This window comes from Equus przewalskii, chromosome 10 (genome assembly GCF_037783145.1).
Source record: "Equus przewalskii isolate Varuska chromosome 10, EquPr2, whole genome shotgun sequence".
In the NCBI taxonomy this organism is placed as follows: Eukaryota; Metazoa; Chordata; class Mammalia; order Perissodactyla; family Equidae; genus Equus; species Equus przewalskii.
In genome coordinates, this window is record NC_091840.1 from 60,452,868 (window position 1) to 60,475,517 (window position 22,650).

Sequence of the window (22,650 nt, forward strand, 5' to 3'; positions counted from 1 at the left end):
TGCTAAATTAACAATAGTGATTTTCTTTTTATTAAGAGAAAATATCAGGACTACTACTAGTTCTTGCCTTGCAACTGGCTGCACAGCTTATCTGCAGAGTTGACAGTCGAATAACCTAAAACCTCAAACTGACTTGCAGGTTGTGCATGAGTTCCACCTTCTGAAACATGGCCCATTATTTGCTGCCCTTCAGCAGCTGGGCAGATCCCCAAACTGCTAAACACGTCTGAAAACACAGGAACTGCTGTCTCGGCTGCTGGAAGAAAGGAAAGCTTAGATTATTAATTCTTTTTATAACAGAGAATCTATCATAGTACCCTTGAAACAATCAGATGTGATTAAAAATATGAGATCCAATTGCTTACAAATGAAAAATACCTCTTCTTCCTGAAACTGAAAACTGATTCAGGGACACGGTGGTTTGACTCAAAGATAAAGCCCAACTGTACTGTATAGCAGCGAGGTGACAGCCTATGTTGGTGGGGGTACACCTAAAAACCTCCGCAAGAAATTTCACAGTGAGACTCGACTGTCCTTCACGTGGCTTCATGGTCTTGGCAACTGGTAACCCTGAAGCACTCTGTCAGTCTGGATGCTCAGCTGTCCACACCTATTCAATGAAGCCTCAGTTTAGTTGTAGGAAGGCAGACAAGCATCAAGAAATCTTTAATTCTGATTGATCCCATTTCATTGATGGAAAAACGCGGCAGTAGTTGTCCACCGTTTTTGGGAACGTTTCATAAGATTCCTATTATGGGACAGAAGCTCTGCGTTTAGCATGGTATTTCAGTTGGTTGGGCATTGTTAGGTGTTATTGCCAGCTTCGCTTTTTCACTGACAATGCGGGGTACACTTTCTTACTTCTAAGATGTCTCTCACTTTTGTTGAATGTCCTTGAACGTTTATACTCTGAGAGGGCCCAGTTTAATTAACCCTTGGTACAATTCACTGAGGCAAGGAATTGGCATCTAAGTTTATTTGAGAAAGTACCTCCAAAAGAAGTAGTTGGCTGAAGCCAGCAGTGCGGGTAAAGATATCAGTGACGTAAACAGAGTCAGCTGCAGTTGAATGCACACGGAGCTGTACTGAAAATGGCAATCCTCGAACAAACCTGCCTCCACTGTGACCTTTATTAGCCCATTATCACGGAAATAAGGATAATCCGAGCAAGGCAGCATCCTCCACCAACAAACTGAGGAAGTTAACCCTGGAATTAAAGTTACAAGATGGAGAAACAGATATTTTTTTGTTATCTTAAAACCTGACTATGTTAGTCAATGTTAGTTTCAAGACCACTTACCACTAGGAGAAAATGGAAAAAAACAAGATTACAAAAAAAAAAAAAGGAAAAGAAAAAAACAGTCTTTCTGTCTTCCTGATTGAAGCAATACAACATACAACTGGATTAAAAAAATATTAATCTCCTTGTTAAATTAAAAGTTATGGTAACTAATTGAAAATTTTGGAAAGTTTCGTAAGTTCTTTGCTTATTAGTGGGGAAGTCGGTTAAGCAGACTGGTATTCAGAATCGTCGCTGTGGCCATTTTCAGGGTGAATCCCGTTCACTTTGAGAAACGTGGACACGATGTTTTCTTCTAGAAATTGGAGAGGCACAGCCACACAAGGAGGCTGCAGACATTTCTTGCACCTTTCCATGAAGGCTTTCAAAGCATCCTGCAACCTCAATCCAATTCAACTGTCTGAACTGTTGATGGCAAAAGTAAAAACAGAATTTCAAATCAAGACACTCGTGGGTTTTTTATTGTTGTTTGCTTCAGAAATTATCTTGTGACTTACTGGCCAACAGACTGTGCTGTCCAATGTCAAGAGGAACTGGATCGGTAACAATAATTAAACACATAAAGGCGGTGCCCGACCTCACAGCTCCACCCCACACACTCCTCAGTCTTTACACCAGGGAAAGGAGGCAGGGAACGAAGTGCAATGCGCCCTTTCCTCGTGTCCTCTCTTCACAACACGGAAATTCAAACGAAGTGACCTGGTGACTTAAAACAACAAGACCGCGCACGTCTCCTTGAGGACGGCTGAGGGTGTCGCCTGGCTTCGCGGCCCCCAGGCGGGACGCCGGGCCGGGCTCCGCGGCGGGGCCAGCGGCCTCTGCACCGGCTCGGGCTGAGTCCTCTCTCCAGCTCTTCCCTCTAAGTACCCACGTTACATCACGCACTCGGGACTTTAACTTTTGAGTACACAGACTGAACAACAGGAGCTCAGGTTTAAGAAATATTATTACTCATCAACTGACATTTTCTAACACCTCGGACGCGCCACCCGAGCGCGCAGGCTGGGGCGGGAGCTGCGGCGCTTCAGGCACATGCGCACTGCCGCCCAGCCGCGCGACGGCCGCCCCCCGCCTCCTGCGGGCCGTCCCACCGGGCAAGGGAGCGTCGGCAGTTTATAAAACCCACGGGAGACAACGAAATTACAGCGTCTTTACAACGTGGAGACGTCCTCTTTCTTTTTCTCTTCGGTGTGGACGTGGAGTCCTGGCAGGCTATATTTTCCCTCAAATCTCTTTTAAAAATGCTTTTTAAACTTAAGCATCCCCCCTCTTGAAATGGTTTCCTCCAGTGGCCCCCGCCGCGGCGGTCGGAACCATTCCGGAGTTGTCGGTGGGGGCGCGGGCGAGGGGCGGCGTGGGAGTGGCCGCGCTCGCGGCCGGGGCGCCCCCGCGGGGCGGCGATGGTACGGTCCGCCGGGTCACGCGCTCGGGCCGGCGAGGGCGCGGCGGCGGGCGCGGGTGAGTGCGGCGGGCGCCCGCGCCAGGGCTCGCGGCGCAGGCGGGCGTCCCGGCGGGCGAGCGGGCGGGCGCGTGAGGAGGCCGCGCCGTGGGTGCGCGAGGCCGACGGCGGTCCCGGGCGGGGACCTGGGCTGCGGGGCCGCTGGGGGCCGGCCCGGGCGGAGAGGCGGGCCCTGCGGGCGCGGGCGGCGGCTGAGGCTCGCGCGGACGCGGGCGGGGCCTCGGGCCGGGCAGGGGTGGGCGCGGGGCGGAGCACTGCTCGCGGCTGCCGGGGCCGCGTCGCCGGCGCGTCCTCCTCCCGCGTCGCCGCGAGCCCGTGCCGTCGGCCCGCCGCGCCGGCCTCTGCCTCCGCCGGGTGTGGGGGAGCGCGCTGTGGCGCTGCTCGGCCCAGGCCGGCCTTGCGAGGGCCCTAGGAGGGAGAGCCGGTGCGCCCAGGTCAGTGCCCCCCGGGGAGGCCGGGAGCCGTTCCTCTCCGGTTGGTGGGTGTTGTCAGACGCGGCCTCATCGCCTGGCAGGAACGCTCAGCCAGGGACTGGCTCGTTGTGGGTTGGGGTCCAGGGTGGGCGTCCGCAGCCGTCGGAGGCGGGGAGGCGCTGGTTCTGCCGCCGCCCCTGGTGTCCATCCAGGGCGGCAGGAGGGCCTCCAGGAGAAAGTGCGGGAGGCAGTAGGTTACCGACGGTGCCACCAGACAATTGAGTAATCGTGGCACGTGACACTGTTCGCTGTTCTCAGTGTGGTACGTTGAGCGCTCTGTAAACAGAAGTCGGGGAGCAGTCGGCAGGAACAGTGCCGCCCGGGTGGACGTGGAACGTGGCCAGGAACGTGGCCGCCGGGCTTCTGTGCGGCGCCTGCCTCGGTGAGGCCCCGCTGCGGGAGACGAGCCGCCGCTGGCTCGGCCCGATGGGCGGGAGACGTGGTGGACAAGGACCCTGCCTCTGAGGTGTTTGAATGCTTGCCTGGGGCATAGTGTTGAGAGACAGTGGGGCAGGAGGAGCTTTCTTTTTCTTCTTTGGATTCTACAAAGTTTGCTGGAAAGGAGGAAATGTTAGCCGTACTCGAACCAGATTGTTCTTTCATCAGACATCTGGCCGAGGCTGGAATCGGGGTGAATGAGGGGTTGATTTCGTGCTCCCCAGATGTCTGGTTCCCGTGGAGTGGTGAACTCTGCGAGGGGGCGTTTGGCTTCCGTTTCTCAGCTTTAGGGTAGTGCCGAGAGAGGTTAAGTAACACCTTTGCCCTCACCCGGCTGGTAAGGACTGGAGACGGACCTTTCCGACCCAGTAGGTCTGTGTGACTCTGGAGCTGAGTGTTACCTGACTGCCTTCCAGTGGCTGCCTGGGACTGTGGCACTCATGTCAGACAGGAGTGCTTTTCTTGTAAACAACAACAACAACGACAAAACCCCACAAAACTAATCATGAGAGCAGCCCTTGTTGGTCCTGGATTCTGGGAAGCAGCTGAGCAGCATCACTCCTGGTCTCTCCCATTTGAGGCGGAGAGGAACTTGGAGGGTGACATTGGCGTAACGTGGGTGCTGCCAGAGCAGCCCCTTTATCACCCAGAGTTGGAGGGATGGGGGCGTTATAATTTTTAATGTTTGTATCTTACAAGATACTTAAATATAAATGTATTTCGAGAGGTCCTTAGGAAATACTACTGTAGAGGTGTGAAACTTCTGCTGAGACTTTGGCTGCGGTGTCAGCTGCTGCTCAGAGGCAAGAGGCCTGCCCAGCCCTGCAGAACCGCTGGAATCTGCACGTCCTCTCTCATGATGTTCTAATTTGAGGCTGGCTGTAAGGTGCTTAGATGTTTTCACGCCCCCGGGCCCCTTGCTCTTAGAATTAGCTCTGCTTTTTTTCCCTTTACCTAGAAAACGTCAGGTCCTAGAGCTGAAGCATCACGGCTGTTGCGCCGCCTCCCTCGTTTGGAGGTGGCCCTCCCTGCTCTGGTCTAGGTGGGACAGTGGACCTGTGCTGCTGCTGAGTGTAAAGGTTCGTACGGATGCTCTGCCGATGGGTGAACCTTGACCAGGCGCTGCTTTCGTGTGGGTATCTTGCTGGAGGGAACCTTCCTTCTCTTCCCTTTTATGCCTCTTAAAGGAGACACGGCCTCCTTTTCCAGAGTTAACACCTCTGCCTTTGCTTTGGGTCCTGATACCTCTTCCTCCGAGGTCCTTCTTCCATCAGTGGTTGCCTCACCCCGTCTTCCACAATAGCTTTTTAAACCATTATTTCCCTTGAGGTCACCATAGTGAGCCCTGTCGACCCTTTCTTTAAATTCGGTTTATTTGGCTCCTGTGACACTAGGCCCTCTGACTAGCGTACTCCATGTTTGTGCTTTTGAACCTCTCCTGCCCTTAGATGCCCTCGATGAGCTCTCCACTGTCTCTGACAACTGCCTTCTCTCTATGGGAAGCTTGTAAATTCACTCATTTATCCAAGACTTACTAATTTAGTGCCTGCTGTGTGTCGCGAACTGGTGTAGACTAGACAAAGTCTGCCCTCTCAGGAAATGTTCATTCCAGTGAAATAAAGCAGGGGAAGGGGCGAGAGTGATGGGGGTGGAGGTGAGCGGCTGTTCTGGGTGGACTGATTGGGGGCGCCTCTCTGAGCAAGGGGCGTGCGGGGAGAGGCTGAACGGTGAGGAGGAGCGAGCCAGGTCAAGGTGTGTGGGAGCGGTTCCAGACTTTCATCCCCAGCCCTGCCCTCCCTTCTTTGATACTGCAGTCCAGAATCTCCATGGGCCTCTCAGGGCTTTCCAGCCAAAGGTTCTCCTGCCTCTCAATCTCTATCTGTCTCCTCTCCCCCTGCCCACCTCCCTCCAGGAACACCCCGTGCCCTGGCTCTCCATACCTGCCGGCCACCCCTCAGGGCATCCTGTCTGATCCCCATGCCTGACTCACCGTTGGCCCGCCTGACTTTCTCTTCAGATGTCTGTTTTATGTCGGCTTCTGCCATTCCCACTGTAACCACTGAAGCTCCAGCCCCTGCCTCAGGTATAAGAACAGGTGCAGTGGCAGCCGTGTCAGCTGAGAGGCTGATTGCAAAACATCAGGTGGGTGGCAGAGTTAGTGGGCAGGCCAGAGAAGCAGGCTCTGAGCACCGCCGCCAGCAGGGAGGCTGCTCCGAGGGCACGTTGAGGGACACGCCATGAGCAGGTTGTTGAGGACGCTAGTCCCCTGGGACACACTCCCCCAGGGGACTCCTTGCCCCCACTGGGCGTCTTCATACTGTCCGCTGCTTTGCCTCCCTTCTCTAGGTTTGGCGCCGGGCACGTACCTCTGCCTGGCCAAGCTGTGGTCATGCCTGTGCCTGCCTACAAGGGGGTGTGGACAGAGGATGTCTGGCTTTCTTTGGCTCCGTAATGGGGGACAGGGTCCCCAAAAGAGAAGAAGGTTTGGATCCTGGCCAGTGTCTACTATTCAGTCAGACATTCAGAAACTTAAATGGTTCTTCATTGTTTTGAGCAAGACTGTCTCCAGAACTCCCTGTGATGCTGGAAATGTTCTGTGATCTGTGCTGCCTTTTAAAATGGGGGCCATGGGCCACATGTGGTCAGTGAGCGCTTGAAACGTGGCTGGTGAGACTGAGGAACAGGGCTTTTCATTTTAATTCATTAAGCCGAGTTGCCACATATGGCTCATGGCTACTGTATTGGACAGCATGGGTCTGGAGAATACATGTTCCCTCTTTAGCCTAGCTTCCAGGCCCTCCTCTGTCACACACGTCAGGTAAGCTGGGCTGTTGCTGTCCCACCTCTGTGGCTTTGCTCTTGGATTCGTGTTTCCAGACCTCCTCTGCCCTCGAGAGCGCAGTGGACACAGCCTCCCTTTTAAAAGCCTTCCTTGATTCTCGCAACCGTAGGATGCTTGTGTCTGTGTCCACATCCCCAGCTCTGCCTCCCTTACGATAGATAAGCTGCCCCACTTGTGGCCCAAGCCCAGCTTTCCATTTTTGCGCTGGGTCCCATACCCAGCTGCCTCCTCCAGGACTTGGCTTCTCTCCTGAGTTGCATTTTGCTCACATGATCTCTGGGGCCACACTGGAGTTTGCCTCACTGCCTGTCATTCTCTGTCACCTTGGCCAGCTCTTCCTCCCCTCCATGTCTCAGTTTTGCAGGGCCCCAGGCTCTGCTGAGGCACTCCCATCCCACCCAGCCCTGACTGCCGCACTCATCTCTCACTTCCTGTCACCGTCTCCACTTGGAGGCTTACTAGGCATCGGCTCTTGGCCTCCTCCCCACTTGTTCTTCCTCCTGTCTTCCACAGCCCTTTCTTACTGGGCCAGAGAGCCTTGTTCCCTCTTTCACGCTCCACAGCCCATGCATGAGCAGAGTCTGATGGCTCTGCCTTGGGAACGCAGTCACAATCTGACATTCCTCACCACCTTCCACTGCCCATCCTAACCCAGGCCACCTCTCTTCTTACGTGAAACGGTGGGAATGCCTCAACTGGTTCCCTGCTCTACCCTCGCTACTGAAGTCTGTTTTCTGCACAGCTCCAGAATGCTCCTTTTAAAGTAAGATTCAAACGGTTTTTCATCAGAATCCACCAGAGGCTCTCCAACCTCTGAAAAAAACCTCCTCCTAGTCTTCTGCCCTTGTCCCCCAACTCTGCAGATGCTCAGGCCCCCAGTTGTGTCCCCTCCTTAGCCCTCCACGGCTCCTTCCGTTTCTTCAGCTCTCACTCGGGGAGCCCTTGTGTCCAACACCATGTCCCACCACCTCCACTGATTCTCTGCCCTGGACCCGCTGCACTTCCCTTCCTAAGGTATCACGTGCGAGACAAAGCAGTTTCTCATGGTCCCTCCCCTCCTAGAAGGTAAGCTCTGGGAGGCAGCATCGCGTCACCTGAGACGTCACCCAGCATGTTGGGAGGGCTCAGCCTCTCTGGTGGGTTTTGCTGCATCGTCACTTGTGTGTGTGTTCCCTTCTGTCTGCCTCGCAGTCCTGTCTGGTTCTAACTGAACGGTTTTCTGTGTGACCATTGAATTCCATTTCCCTTCTCTATTGTAACTCGCTGTGGACAGGGACCATGTCTGTCTGTCTGTCTTGTTTCCCCTGCACCTGATGCAGCGCTGGCGCAGAGTAGGTGCTCAGCCAGTGCCACCTGGCTAGGTCACCTGCCTCACCTAGACAGGAAACCTGTTGACAACACCTGCCCAGTTCACGTTCTTCAGAGTTGCTGGCAAGTTCTGTGGTGTGAACACGCGCTGACCAGCTGATGGTGTTTCCCCTCCTCCCCCCATGCAGGCCTTGTGCCGTCCCCAAAGCACCATGAATGCCATCGTCGCTCTCTGTCACTTCTGCGAGCTCCACGGCCCCCGCACTCTGTTTTGCACAGAAGTCCTGCATGCCCCACTTCCACAAGGCGCTGGGACTGGGGACAGCCCCGGCCAGGGCGAGCAGGCTGAGGAGGAGGAAGGCGGCATTCAGATGAGCAGTCGGATCCGTGCCCACAGCCCCGCAGAAGGGGCCAGCACTGAGTCCAGCAGCCCGGGACCCAAAAAGTCAGACATGTGCGAGGCAAGTGTCTCTCTTGATGTTGGGGATGTTTCTCTCTCTACAGGGGCTCATGCCTATGCTGTGTGTGTGGCCTCCTGGGGGAGTGGACAGGAGGCCCCGTGGTGCAGTGAGGGTGCCCTCACAGAGGTGTGGTCTTAAGGTGATGTGTGCAGACCGTTCTCTGTGGGCCCCGTGGAATGTATCTGCTTCTCTTTATGTCCGTTAGCCCTTTCCCCTCGCCCCAGCTTTAGCTTTTTCAGGCCACTCTTTGCCAGTAGTTGCCACCGTCATGTTTGCCTTTCATCCGTCCCCTCCACACACTCGTGTTCACATGCTGGCCCGTCCTGGGCTCCAATTCCCTCAGTCCAGTGTTCTTGGGGAGTCTCCTCCTCATAGGGTCCTGGGTGTTCCTCTTTGTGCTGCATCGTGAGCTCTGGGGAATGGAGCTTAAGTTCCCTCACTAGGCCACTTCTTCATGTGAAGGACCTGGGATGGGACCCAAAATCAGAGGTGGAGTTGGACCTGCCACTCCAGTGTGAACAGGAATCCAGCTGCCTTAGTGTGGTTCCTCTGAGAAGTAGACGATGTGCACAACGTTGGTTTATTGCTGGAAACACCTGTGAAGAATCAAGAGGGTGAGAGAAGAAGGTGGGAGAGCCTTCTGGCTGTGAACAAGTCTGACACCTGCAATGGAGAGGAAGGAAGGAAGGAGGGCTGGGCAGGGAGCCTCCTGGAGGAGAGTCCTTGAGCTGAATGCTGTGGGAGGAGTCCTACATCCCGCAGGCCAGGGCTTGCCTCAGTGCTCTCTTGTGTACAGTCCCAGGGTGCGGGCAGCCTCCAGGACGCAAACCTCAGCACCAGTGTGACAGTGGCTCCAGAGGGGCAGCAGCCAGGACTGCCAGTCCAGTCCACTCTCCAGAGCAGGGGCTCTGAGCTTGGTCTCAGGCTGCTGCAACAACTCTGAAGCCTGTGGCATGCTCCTGGGCCCCGGTGCGTGGTTGTGTCAGGACCAAGGACAGAGGCCAGCACAGAGCCCTGTGTGAGCCCCTTTGCAGCTCAGGGACTGAGCTTTGCTTTCTGTCAGATGGGGCTTCTCTCTGTGAGTATCTCATAGGGTTGCACTTTGGATTAAATGAGATGATGTCTGTAGAGGTCTTTGTAACACCTGGTACCTAAGTGCTCGGTAGATTACATCTGTTCCTCAGACCCTCTGATAGCCTTTGTGATCCTGGTTTTCCTGTTCAGGAAACATTGCTGTCCTCAGATAAGTATAACTCTGGTAGCCAGTTTTTTTTTTTTTTTTTTTTGTAATAGAAAACAGATTGAATTTCACATTTGCATAAGAGTAAGAAAATGTGTCGCCTGCTTCCCGAATAACTGGTTTGGTTTTCCTTCTCGTGGGCAGGGCTGCCGGTCACTTGCTGCAGGGCATCCTGGGTATATCAGCCACGATAAGGAGACCTCGATTAAATATGTCAGTCACCAGCACCCCAACCACCCCCAGCTCTTCAGCATTGTCCGCCAGGCCTGTGTGCGGAGCCTGAGCTGTGAGGTGAGCACGTGGGACTCTGGGGTGGGGGAGCTCTCTGTGGACTGTCCCACACACTCCAGGACGCCCTGAGCAAGTTCAGTGTTGGTCATGGGAAGGAAGACAGAAGGCAGTCCTGTCATGAAGACGGGCAGGTCAGTGAGCCAGGAGCACTGGGCAGCCTCAGTGAGCCAGAATTCCAGAATAAGTTGTACTGGCCTCTAGTTTTCTAAATGTTTGTTAGCTTATCATTTTAAGAACCAAACTTTTATTCGTCCATTCCTCATGGACATGTTTCTTTAAAGATTTTATTTTATTTTTTTTCCTTTTCTCCCAAAGCCCCCTGCTACATAGTTGTATATTCTTCGTTGTGGGTCCTTCTAGTTGTGGCGTATGGGACGTTCCCTCAGCGTGGCTTGATGAGCAGTGCCATGTCCGCGCCCAGGATTCGAACCAACAAAACACTGGGCCGCCTGCAGCAGAGCTCACGAACTTAACCACTCAGCCACGGGGCCAGCCCTGGACATGTTTCTAAGATATAAAATATTCCAAGGATGTGTAGGTCACCATATCAAACATCACATTTGTCTTTGTCTCAAGCATCATTACAAGCCTCAGTGATCCATCACGTGCTCTCAGAACCTACTGAAGAGTGAACTGATTTGTTTCTAAACTATATGGCTGCAGTTGTTGAGTTTGAGTCTTAGCTTATATGTTTCTATCTGTCACAAAGAACTCATAGTCCGGTGACTGAAACTTCCTGTAGCTGTGCCCACTTGGGTAGACATGCTAAGCTCTCTCACTGTTAGTTCTCACTTACTGTCACTGTGTGTCAACCTTCAGCAGTTTCCTTCCTTTTGATTTCCTGCTGCTAATCTGCTCGCAGATTATCATGTCTGATGGAGCTGTGTGTAAAGCGGGAGCGAATATGTCATGAGGGAGACCTGAGTTCTCTCCTACAAATAAAGTATGCAAACTTTATTATATGGACTCTGCAGTGGCAATTTTGACCTACCCGTTCTGCAGTATATTCCAGATGATTTACATTGGCAAATTTGAGTCCAAGATAGATATATTTGTAGAGGTGTTATTTATGCTCAAGGTAGAAAAAGTAATGAACCTACTTTACTGGCCTTTGCATTTATGACAACAAACATTGTCTTTAGAAAGTTTGGTCCCAGGAGCAGATGAGAGCAAAGTTTTCTCTCTCATCCCCACCCTTCCCACTCTGCCTGTAATTAGTGCTGGCTAGTTAGTGCAAAAAGAAGTCTGAGAAGGAGGGTTTGACTTTGTCTCGCTGAAGCGAGGAGAGGACTGTGTTCTGGAGTGGCTGTTGTTTCGTCCCAGGTCTGCCCTGGCCGCGAAGGCCCCATCTTCTTTGGGGATGAGCAGCATGGGTTCGTGTTCAGCCACACTTTCTTCATCAAAGACAGCTTGGCCAGGGGCTTCCAGCGCTGGTACAGCATCATCGCCATCATGATGGACCGCATCTACCTTATCAACTCCTGGCCCTTCCTGCTTGGGAAGATCCGAGGAATCATCGATGAACTCCAGGGCAAGGCACTCAAGGTGAGGCCACATAAAGGGCGAACGGTAGCAGTCGGGGGGGAGCTTGACACTGAAGAAGGGCAAGAGCGTGAGCAGTTTTGTTACCTCTTGGTCCTGTGGCAGCCGCTCTGTCTGAATTGTAGTCTCCTGGCTTCAGAGTCAAGGTTGTGGTCACAAGCCTGGCAGTCAGTTGGTCCTGCTTGCTCTCCTGGTCTCTCTCGAGTCCGTTGTTGTCCTGGTTCTTGCTCTGCTCTGGCTGCTTTATTTCATTCCGATGCCCTGGTTTTATCCCTGGTGTTTTTGCTTCCTCTGATCTTCGTTTCAGAAGCCTGTCTGTTAGTCGTGCTGTGGATCCACCACCTAACACAGACCCCCAGCTGTGGCGTTGCATCTCTCAGGCTGGGCTAGGCTATCCCTTGCGGCAGTCCTCAGACCTCGGGGGCTTGAAGCCACAATGTCTGTTTCTTGTTCGTGTCCTCTGGCCATTCCAGGGAAGCAGGGGAGCTGTTCGTTCTCATCCCAGCGGGTGGAGCAGCGACCGGGTTGGAATGTAGCTCACTTGCCTGCTGGAGGCCTGGAGGGTACTGGAGGGCCTCATTTCCCTCTCCCCTCACTGCCAGAATGGGTCACATGTCCCACCCACGCAGGGCCTGAGTAGTGAAAGGCTCCTCGTGCCTGGCAGGGGAGGACTGGAAATCACGTGGAGAACAACGCTCACGACCACCTTGAGCGCACGTTGCCAGAGTCCCCTCAAGTGCTTAATGAGCTGCGTGTAGGAGCGGGTACGAGCAGGCACAGAGAAATTCTTAACCGAGTCCTCTTCTGAGGCGGCTTCTAATCCAGCTGGGGAAGCAAAACCACTTGTTTGGAGTTAAGAGACTGGCGGCACTCTCTGTCCTCTGCATCAAGGGAGCAGAATGGGACAGTCTTCAGCAGCAGGATTCATGACGGTGGCTGTGAGCGAGCTGGAGCTGGGCTGCTCCGCTGGTTTTGTTTTGTTAAAGGGCTACCGCTTCCTTTTGCCTCTAGGTGTTTGAAGCGGAGCAGTTTGGGTGCCCACAGCGTGCCCAGAGGATGAACACGGCTTTTACGCCATTCCTGCACCAAAGGAATGGTAACGCCGCCCGTTCACTGACGTCCTTGACAAGCGATGACAACTTGTGGGCATGCCTTCACACCTCCTTTGCTTGGTAACGAGATTCTCAGGTCTCTTAGCCACTGTGGGAATAAGAGCAGTCACAGTGTGTTAGTTGGGTTGTGCACGAATTTGGGGCGACATCCCCTGGGTGCCTCCATGGTGTGTGCTTGTTGGTGAGCCCTGACCTGGGCGGCAGCCTTCTCTTCCTCTAGGCGTCTTCCCCCAAGTGTGTGGAAGAGGTATTTGGGTGGAACTGACTTCCCAGTGACATTTTTAAAATGTTATTCCCATACCAAGACCAGTGATCACCTCCCTTTCTTGGAAATTGGTAAACATGTATTCCACGTGGCATCTGGGGATCAGGAATTAGAGAGTGGCTTGGTTGGGTGGTTCTGACCCTGGTTCTCAGGAGTTTTTGTCAGCTGGGGCTGCAGTCATCTGAAGGGTTGACTCCCTCACAGGGCTGGCAAGTTGGTGCCAGCTGTGGGCAGGAAGCCTCAGCTGCTCGCCATGTGGACATGCGCGCTGACTTCCCTCAGTGAGTGATCCAAGAGAGAATGAGGTGGGGTCTGCAAGGCCTCGTAACTGGCCTCGGCAGTCACATGGCTGCTTCCAGCACATGCTGTTCGTTAGAAATGTGTCGTGTCACTAGCCCAGCCTAGTCAGGAGGAGAGGATTAGTATTCATCTTTTGAAGGGAGAACTGTCAACAAATTTGTGCATATACTTGAAAACCACCGCCACTCTGCCCTCTGGCCACGAATTATTTTCTGTTCCTCCTGTTGCAAGATACAGTCCTTCCAAAGAGTCCCCCCAGTTCTCCTTTCTCCAGAGCGTCAGCTTGAAGTCTAGGGTCTCGCTGTCTAGACCAGGGCCTGGTGTGGACGAAGCTCCTCAGATACTCATCCTTGAGTGCATCTCCTGAGGGCCTGCGGACTAGAGAGAAAGTTCTGTCTTCCTCACCTGACAGGATTCCTCCTGTCGTGAAATTAAATCATTTTTATTAGGGAGGTTTTCAAACAGACCCAAAGTGGAATAAACAGTATGGTGAACTACACACCCTATCCTCCAACTTTTGCAGTTATCAACATTTTGCTGCTTTTTCACCTTTCCCATTTTTTGTCCGTAGAATATTTTTAAAGTAAATTTTAGTTGTGTCGTTTCAACCATTAAACCATGATCATGCCCGAGCAAATGGACTAATTCTTTAGTATCATCCAACCTAATCCATGTGCACTTTTCTCACTTTGCCTCAGAAATGATTTGTGAATTGGGACTATGCACCAATGTGCAGTGCGTAGGTGGTTCCGAGTTTCTTAGTCTGAGGCAGTTTGTCCTGTGTCCCACCCCTGGTTTTCCTGGGCCTTTTGTTGGAGGACTTGGGTCATTTGTCCAGTAGAATTCCCCTTTTGGATTTGGCTGACTGTATCCTCGTGGCATTGCTCATACATTCTTTTATATCCGTATTATTCCGTAAACTGGTAGTTAGATCAAGAGGCTTGATTGGCGTCAGGTTCAGTTTTTCTTTTGGCGAGAATACTTCGTCGATGGCACTTTGTTCTCCAGGCTCCTGAAGGCGTGCGGCAGCCGGCTGACTGAGAAGCTCCTGGAGGGCGCGCCCACCGAGGACACCTTGGTCCAGATGGAGAAGCTTGCGGGTGAGCTGGGAGGTGTTTGTGCCGGACCCTTTGCCTGCGGTGCCTGTCGGGCCATCTCGCAGCCACTGAACACTCCTGTTCCAGCGGAAAGAGCTGATGCAGGGGGCCCTGGGATGAATAACCCCGGGAGGAGCATCTGCAGAAGCTTGCCCTTTAATCTGGGTGTTTGTATTGTGATTTCCTGTCTCATTTCCTTACAGTCACATGAGAGAGTCCGTTACTGGGCAGGTTGGGAAAATCCACTCTTAGAGCTGTCAGTCTGCGGAGAGGCTCGCTGGAAGGTTTTCTTCTCTTGTTTTGTGAGAACCAAGTGCTTGGCCTTCCTAGGCAGTGTCCCTGAGTCTCTGCTCTTCAGCAGTAAAAGGTTACGCTTCGCTTCCCAAGGTTTCCGTCCAGGGCAGTGGTTCCCAGAGGTCCCTGCGGCCTCGGCAGTCCTCCCCAGGTTCGTGTCAGATCCCCACATCTGGGCCCAGGGGCCCGTGTTTTCAGTAACTTCCCAGGGATTCTGCTGTGGTGGACACCAGCCCAGGAACCTCTGCTCTCCGTCCTGCCTGTACTTTTCCCTTGGAGGCGATTCGATGTTTAGTGATCTAGGTCCATGGTCTCATCTGTGGAGTAGGGTGAACCAAACTTGTGATGCGTGTTGTGTGTAGTTTGTTACTAATAATGCTTGACACACTTGAGTGTGTGAATGACTGACCTTCTTCATAAGTTGGAGCTGCGTCAGGGTTATTCTTAGAGTCAAATGACTCACATACATTGCATTCAAACATGCTCTCCTGAGTAGAGAAAAGGGGAGTGGAGTTCCCGCAAGAGCAGAACATGCTCAGAAAAGACCAGACTTTGCAGTCCACCTTCGCATCCTCATGGATCGGTTGACCCTGGACCCGTTGATTATCGTAGTGATTACAAATGTCTAGGGTAGTGAAGGTGGCAAGGGTCGTCTGTTGGTGGGATTTACTTACGCAGAGAGCCAAGTATATCAGGACCTGCCAAGTAATCTTGTCCGTTTTAGGAGAGGGAGAAGCAGGCATACAGGGCTTGCTGTCGTGTCTTGGGTTGTATTCGGTCACAAAGAAGGTGAGTGTAGGGGTGTGGAGCACACAGTTTGGAGTTAGACAGACCTGGCTTTGGGTCCTGGCTTTGCTGCTCTCGTGTGTTCTGTGTGCACCGGCAAGGCCCTTCCCTGTGAGCCTCACTTGTGTCGTGGAGTGAAGATGTCCTCATTTGTGAGGGTTGTCATGAAGATTAGTTGAAATAACATGTATCTCTGTGTCTGTAAAGTGGGGAGAGTAGTACTGGCCTCCGGACAGTTGAGAGGATTAGGTGCAGTGGGGCGTGGAGGCCCTCAGAAGAGAGCCTGACCGAGGACGCCGTCAGTGACGACGAGCTGAGCTGTCGCCGTTCTTATCGTCGGTTTGAATTTTCCCACTGACGGTGAACAGCTCGGAGTCCTGCAGGTGTGTGCTTCACAATGCAGGGCGAGGCTCTGGGGTGAGGACACAGCAGCCTGAGCCCTCCCAGCCTCCTGCCTCCACCCCCCAGGTGCTGAGGGCAACAAGTGGTAGCGACAGCTGTCCAAAACCAGAAACCAGTGAGGGTTTGACCAGAGATGCCTTGGGCTGAAGTGGTCATGTAATGAGACTGTTGCCCCCGGGCAACGAAGGAATCCAGGGGCGGCACGTTTTGTAACTGTCTTTGTCATCTGTCTTGCAGACTTAGAAGAGGAATCAGAAAGTTGGGACAACTCTGAGGCTGAAGAGGAAAAAACCCCTGTCTTGCCGGAGGGTGCAGAAGGGCGGGAGCTGACCAAGCGCCCAACGGATTCTTCCCTGCTTTCAGACTGCGGAAACTGGCAGCCGCGAAAGCTGTCTGTCTTTAGGTCCCTTCGGCACATGAGGCAGGTAGGCAGCGGTGGGGCAGAGCCCCAATCAGAAATTCAGAAGAGCCCGATCCTCTCCTTTCACTCATCTCCAGCACACTTTGCCTTTGGGCCTGTTCTCTTCAGGTCCCAGCAGGGACTGGTTGTCTGGGAGAAACTAAGAACCTTCTTGGTGGGTAGCTGGAGACAGTGGTGGGCATGTGGGGTGTCTGAGCCGTAGGATCAGCGCTCTCCTTTTAGTGATGACCTAGGTCTTTCCTTTCAATAAAGGCCTGGATGGTTGGTTTCTCATGGTCCTCTAATCTTATCATTCTAGAACCTTCTGAAGGAATTGAACAGTCCTCTTGGTTTGCATGCAGCCTAGTGCTTTGGAAATTGAAAATTATGCCATTCTTACAAAAAATTGGAAACATTCTGAATGTCCAGTCATAGTAATTACATCCCAACAATGGAATGTCATTAAGTGCAAGAAAGCACGCATGCAGTCTGTTGTATAGGGTGGTGCTGGGGTATTTATCTATCCACACCAAAGACAGAAGTCTCACAGGGAGATCTGGTCACATGGGGGGAAGGGGTCACTAGATGATGAGGACAGATTGTCCCCTTTTATATTTTTCAGTATTTACTTTTACAATGAGCATGAATTTTATCAGCAACTATTTCTATTTTGGAAAGTGGAGTAAAGACTGATTTAATGGCAGATGCAGGGACTTCTGGGTGAATAACATTCATCCATCAAAATCATGTGTTTGGCTGAAATCATCCTTATTGATTGCTCATGTGGACTGAATTTGGAAGGAATCTTGAATTCCTTTGGAGGGAGGAGGACTTTGAGACTGTTGAGGTTTGGTAAAATGTAGTATTGTAGTCTTCTTTATTTTTTTAATTTTTTGGCCGTGTTTATATGCCATAAGATAACAGACTGAACTTGTCTCAAATGTCAGTGTCATGGAAGTGAACAGAAGGTGAGGTGGGGAGAGGGCTGTTCTAGATTAAAGCAGAATAAAGACAGGACAAACAGAGCAGTCGTGATCCTTGAGTGACTCCTGGGTTGAAAGGATAATAGCTTCAAAGGACGCTCGCTGTCAGGGGTTTGGGGCTCTGGACGTTGGCTTATTACGTCCGTGTGGCCTTTCTGGGTGTGGTGAACGTTGAGATCGTGTAGGAGAGGCCCTTGTTTCTCCTGGGTGCTGAAGGGTCACGATGCCTGCCGCTTACTTTGAAATGGTTCAGCAGAATAAAGTGTGTGTATTGAGAGAAGGGAAATGTTGCGGAAAGCTACCTTTTGTTTCAAGTTTCTGCAAATAAAATTGGGAAGAAGATCTAAAAGTGTGCAAGAGCTTTGGGATCAGGCTTTTGGTGCAAATCCAGGGACTTCACCTGCTTCCTTCTGACCTTGGGCGAGTTACCCGGCCTCCCCAGGAAGATAAGCGACTTTCCTGACCGGTCTTCCTTCACTAGACACAAGAAGTTTCTTGATGAGTACACAAATAAATTCAGTTAGGTGGAAAGAAAATTGAGGGCAGAAAGCACTGAACTATATTTTTCAGGTCCTGGGTGCCCCATCTTTTCGCATGTTGGCCTGGCACGTTCTCATGGGGAACCAGGTGATCTGGAAAAGTCGAGATGCAGACCTTGTCCAGTCAGCGTTTGAAGTTCTTCGGGTAAGAGTTCTTCTTTCTCATGTGTTTTGTAGCAGGACAGTCTTTGCCTAGTGGGTTTTAAAACAGTCCTGACTTTAGATGTGAATGTATGATGCGTCAGTGGCTCAGTGCCAACAAGGTTCATGCCCGAATCTAAGATCTGTGTTTTTTCTCCACTTAAAAGTGGCAGTCGTTGATGGTTTTTTATTTCTGGTGGAAGGAGTCTGTGTTATCCTGATAGATAACTAAGTCTCTCTGCCTCTCCCCAATCTCTGACCCCCTCTGAGAAGCCATGAGAGTGTCACGGGTGCTGTGGAAGCAGGTCTGGGTCGCTGCATTCCTTTGCACAGAGCGTTCCCGGTTGGGTGGGATGCAGGTGTAGCACGCTGTCTCCATCCCGGAGGGTTAGTGGATGCCAGGGCCTGGGTCTGCCTCTGACGTATTTAAGTCATCAGAAAGTGTGTGCGTACCTGCCGTCTGCCTAGGCCTCTGAGGGCACAAAATAAGTGTGATAATCTCTCAAGAAACTTACAGTCTCTTTGTGGGATAAGGGAAGAGACTTACATCTGAGAAGTCAAAGCGTAATATAAGAAGTAATCCCGCAGAGCAAGAGGCAGCACGGTCGTGTATGACCGATTGCCAGGATGAGAGTTGGGCTGAGCGGGAGAGACCCCATGGGGTTGAGTCACCAGGGACACCCTCTGGGAGGAGACGGGCTTTGAACTGAGCTGCAGAGGGCGCACGGGGTGTGGGTGATGGAGATGGGGGAGGTGTTCCAGCTGGTGTCGTTCTCAGTCGCTCTGTCCGCTCTAGACCATGCTGCCGGTGGGCTGTGTGCGCATCATCCCTTACAGCAGCCAGTATGAGGAGGCCTACCGCTGCAACTTCCTGGGGCTCAGCCCGCAGGTGCAGATCCCCTCCCACGTGCTGTCCTCAGGTGCGTGCCTTTCCTGTCTAGTCTGTCCCCGCACCTCAGGGCTCAGAAGTGGAACTGGAGCTTAGCTGTAGATTCAAGGACGTTGGCTGCTGGCCTTGGAGGCAGGAGGACCCACATTGTAGGACCAGCTCTCCCAGTGGCATCGGGCCTCTGTTTTTAAAATGGGCGAAGGTTGACTAGACAACCTCATAGTAAGGGTGGCTTGCTGGGGCGTAGGGAGCAGGTCACAGTCCTGGGGGTGGGAACAACGCAAATGGACGTCAGAGGATCATAGCGTCATCCTGTGAGTGTGAGTTGGTGCTCGCTGGACTGTGAAAGTGTGCCTTCCATGTTCCTGAAGTCTCCTGGTCTTCCTTTCCTCTCATTGTTCTCCTGTCATGCTTCCTTGTCCTCCGACTTTTTTCTTCCTCTTATATGCCTCAAGCCCATCCTGACATTCGTTAGTGCACTGGGGCTCTCTGCCTTGCTCTGCCCTCAGCACTGACGAGCTTACTCCTCTAGGCAAAGAACAGGGAAACTCATTAGCATCCCTCACCTTTTGGTTTGGGGAGTCCAGGAGTCAGCCTGGGTGCAGATTCCACCTCCGCAGGCAGGTCAGTAACTTCTGAGCGCTGCGCTCTCTGTGAGAGGCAGTCACTGTGCTCAGAGGCAGTCGCAAGATTGAGCGGCAGAGCGTTTGGCGCTCGGCAGCCCTGAGCCACCACTCCATTCGGCGCCCAGGCTGAGCCCTGAGGCCCCGAGAGGCCGTGCCCTTTCTGGGTAGTGTTTGGAACATAGGCTCTGGTTTCAGGGATGGGCTTGAAATTCTTACCACAACTAGCTGTGTGACCTTGGGGCAAGTCACTTAGCTTCTCTAAACCTGATTCCCTGTCTATAAAATGGGGGTAATAGTGGGATGGCTCCCATAGGGCTGTTTAGTAGCAAGTGAATTGAAGCACGTAATGCAATTAGTAGTTGTTGTAATGTAAGACATTGTTAATTTAACTGAGGCAAAAGTTAACCCTTAACTCTGTTCACAAATAAACTACAAAAGGTTGTAAGTGCCCAAGCGTTACTCTCAGGAGACCAGGCTTTTTCCCTGGTTGATCTGAGAGAATTTGGAGCGGCACAGTTAGGTGGGCTGGTTAAGGGGGTGAAGAGTGTGTTTTGTGTTGCCACAGAATTTGCTGTCATAGTGGAAGTCCACACAGCCACACGCTCCAGCCTCCACCCCGTCGGGTGTGAGGATGACCAGTCTCTCAGCAAGTATGAGTTTGTGGTGACCAGTGGAAGCCCTGTAGCTGCAGACCGAGGTGGGTGCGGCTGAGGGTGCTGCCTTTCACTAGAGCAAGAGCGGGAGGAAGAGCGCCTCTCGCCCGCCTTGTGCTGACCTCCCCGTGCTCCTCTGCCCCGCTCTTGCTCCCAGTGGGCCCCACTATCCTGAACAAGATGGAAGCTGCTTTGACCAACCAGAATCTGTCTGTGGATGTGGTCGACCAGTGCCTCGTCTGCCTCAAGGAAGAGTGGATGAAGTAAGCACTCACTGCCTTGGCTCCTAGGGTCTTTCTGACGGGGTCACGGCTGCCACAGCAGTGTGTTCTGTGGAGGAAAACTAGAAGTTGTCTCCAGAAAAAGTGGTGGGGCCGTGGCCACTGGGAGAGGCAGCGTAGAGTAGAAGTTAAGAGCGTGAGTTCCAATCCAGCTCTGCCACTTGTTATTTACTGGGTGACCTTGAGCAGGTGGCCCAGTGCCCCGAGCCTCAGGCTGCTCCTCTGTGGGGTGGGGTGGTGCTTTCCTCCCTGATGGAGGGAAGCGCTTATTTTTGCTGCTTAGTTACCTGTAAAAATCTGAAAGTCAGGTAACAGTCCCTTTTTATTAAAGCAAGCTACTTTATTTCCTCCTGCCATTGTAGTAATTTTTTGTCAAATTTAGTCAAACGTCGTCGTGATTTCAAATAATATAGTGAAGCTTAGGAGCAACCAGTTTCTGTCATGAATTTAAGGAAATTTTTCTTTCCTTTTTTCTCCCCGTTGTGATGCGCTGGCCGTATCCCCCAGAATTAGAACTGACGGGCCAAGCAGAGGGTCGGAAGCGTGCAGGTGTGAGCTGCCGCTGTGCCGCGCCGTCTCTTCTCGATGTGTGAATTCCAGCTCCACTTGCAGAGCTGGGCTGGTCGGAAGCCATTTAGGCCCCGGGACCAGAACTCTGGGGATTGTGCTGTGGTATCTGAGTGTTTTGTTTTTGTTTTTTTACAGCAAAGTGAAGGTCCTTTTTAAATTCACCAAGGTGGACAGTCGACCCAAAGAGGACACGCAGAAGCTCCTGAGTATCCTCGGAGCATCTGAGGAGGACAATGTCAAGCTGCTCAAGTTCTGGATGACAGGTCTGAGCAAAACCTACAAGTCACACCTCATGTCCACAGTCCGAAGCCCCTCAGCCTCAGAGCCTCGTAATTGACCCCACCGTGGGAGTCTGTGTCTGTGTGCACCTTCTGGGAAGTGGTGATGATGAGCTCAGAGACTGGCCTCTGATGGCAGTGATAGGCTGTCTTTCTGTTTCTGAAGTCCTGGTATGGAGCTGTCTCCTAGCCAGGAATGGAAACCGTTGGGGCTGAACTTTGCCCTCTGTGTGGGTTTGGGCCTGGTGTTCTTGGCACCATCCCACAAGCTGTTTGAGTTGTTCCAGCCCTGAAGAGGGCGGTGGGAGACTCCCTTGCATCTGTGCACCCCTATCAAAGAAGACTATAAGGAAAACTGCATCTCATGCTTCTCATGAACTCAGAATTTATAGAGAAACGTGTCAGGCCAGTCCCAACTTTGGTGTGTTAGCCACAACATTGTGTTCTCTCTCAAGGTTAATGTTCTAACCTTTCTATTCTGAAATTCAGCAAGAGTTTTCCAGGTTTTGTATGTGCGTGTGTATTTTGCTACAGTTGTAAATTTTCAGGACGTGTGGTGATCCTGAGGCATTTGTGGTAATCTGGTTTTGAGTTAGGGCCCTGGGAGAGGCTTTCATGGGTGGAGTGGATGTTTTCCTCATCTTTGGATCCTTTGGAATTCATGTTCTGAAGCCATGTGACTGCCGAGTCTTCTGGCCACGCTCTCCTGCATTGCTTTGAAATTACCCTGTAACTTGAGGCGAAGCCCTGAGCTGCTTTACACAAAAATGGTACTTTGCTGAAACGTCAGATGGAGCCGTCTGACTTGCGTGACTCCCCGCGTGTGGAGTTGAGTGTAATTCCGTATCACCTTACCCTCTGTTGCTTCTTTAGACATTTACATTCAGCTAAAGTCAATTTCTAGAGTGTGGGGCTTTAAGACAGTTTCATCATCCCAGTGTACATTTTTAAGAAGAATTCATGGTTTGGAGGGGTTTTCCAGTAGTTTTGCTTATTTGTGTGTGGTTTTCTGTGTTTGTTTAATTTATATTTAACATAAAGACTAAGTTTATATGACTAGGTATGTGTACAGTGCAAGAATACTGAAACAAAATAAAGCTATATTTTTATAAACTGTTGACTACATGGTTTTATTGGTTTGATACCTAAAATTTTCTTGGCATCAGCCACAGAAAATATATGTTAAAATAACACCAGTGATGATATAATTGTTTCTGAACTCTGAAGTCTGTTAAAGGCTTACATCTTCCAGGGGAAGACTTGCATGGTAAATTGTGGTTAATTTTGGTCAATTCCAGCTCTTAGCACAGTAGCAGCTACCCATCCCCTACTGCCAGCCATGCGGCAGGCAGCTGTGCCTGTGCTCCTGGAGCAGCTTGCAAACAGCACGTGGGAGCTGAGGTGGGTGAAGTGGACTCTGTCCTCCAGCTATTGGGGATCCCTAATCACTGACTGCTGCTTCTGCTCGCAGAGGTGCAGACCGAGGTCGGATTGCTGCTGCTGCTCGCAGAGGTGCCGACTGAGGATGGATTGCTGCTTCTGTTCGCAGAGGTGCAGAGGTTGGATTGCTGCCTCTGATCGCAGAGGTGCAGATAGAGGTTGGATTGCTGCCTCTGATCGCAGAGGCGCAGACTGAGGTTGGATTGCTGCTGCTGCTCGCAGAGGCGCAGACAGGTTGAC

General features: G+C 52.0%; 1 protein-coding gene and 1 long non-coding RNA gene across 11 annotated transcripts; one reads left to right on the forward strand and one right to left on the reverse strand.

Moving 5' to 3' along the window:
* Window positions 1-4: 4 nt before the first annotated feature.
* LOC139074173 (uncharacterized) lies at window positions 5-2,326 on the reverse strand. Its single transcript, XR_011523706.1, has 4 exons — window positions 1,301-2,326; window positions 991-1,207; window positions 379-610; window positions 5-253 (listed from the first exon to the last, which is right to left on the reverse strand). It is a non-coding gene; the product is annotated as an uncharacterized lncRNA (long non-coding RNA).
* FLCN (folliculin) lies at window positions 1,033-22,083 on the forward strand. 10 transcript variants are annotated; one of them, XM_070563670.1, is made up of 14 exons: window positions 2,713-2,758; window positions 4,629-4,749; window positions 5,583-5,753; window positions 8,009-8,281; window positions 9,666-9,812; window positions 11,136-11,357; window positions 12,366-12,526; window positions 14,040-14,131; window positions 15,848-16,035; window positions 17,564-17,677; window positions 18,470-18,593; window positions 19,754-19,885; window positions 19,999-20,104; window positions 20,828-22,083. In XM_070563670.1, exons 4-14 carry the CDS (start codon window positions 8,033-8,035, stop codon window positions 21,027-21,029), a joined length of 1,737 nt encoding a protein of 578 aa, XP_070419771.1. In that variant the 5' UTR covers window positions 2,713-2,758; window positions 4,629-4,749; window positions 5,583-5,753; window positions 8,009-8,032; the 3' UTR covers window positions 21,030-22,083. The 10 variants fall into 10 exon arrangements, 9 of the variants coding, with proteins under 9 accessions (XP_070419765.1, XP_070419767.1, XP_070419771.1 ...); XM_070563671.1 differs by having other exon boundaries at window positions 2,757-2,850; XM_070563669.1 differs by lacking the exon at window positions 2,713-2,758 and adding an exon at window positions 3,048-3,193.
* The last annotated feature ends 567 nt before the right edge of the window (window positions 22,084-22,650 follow it).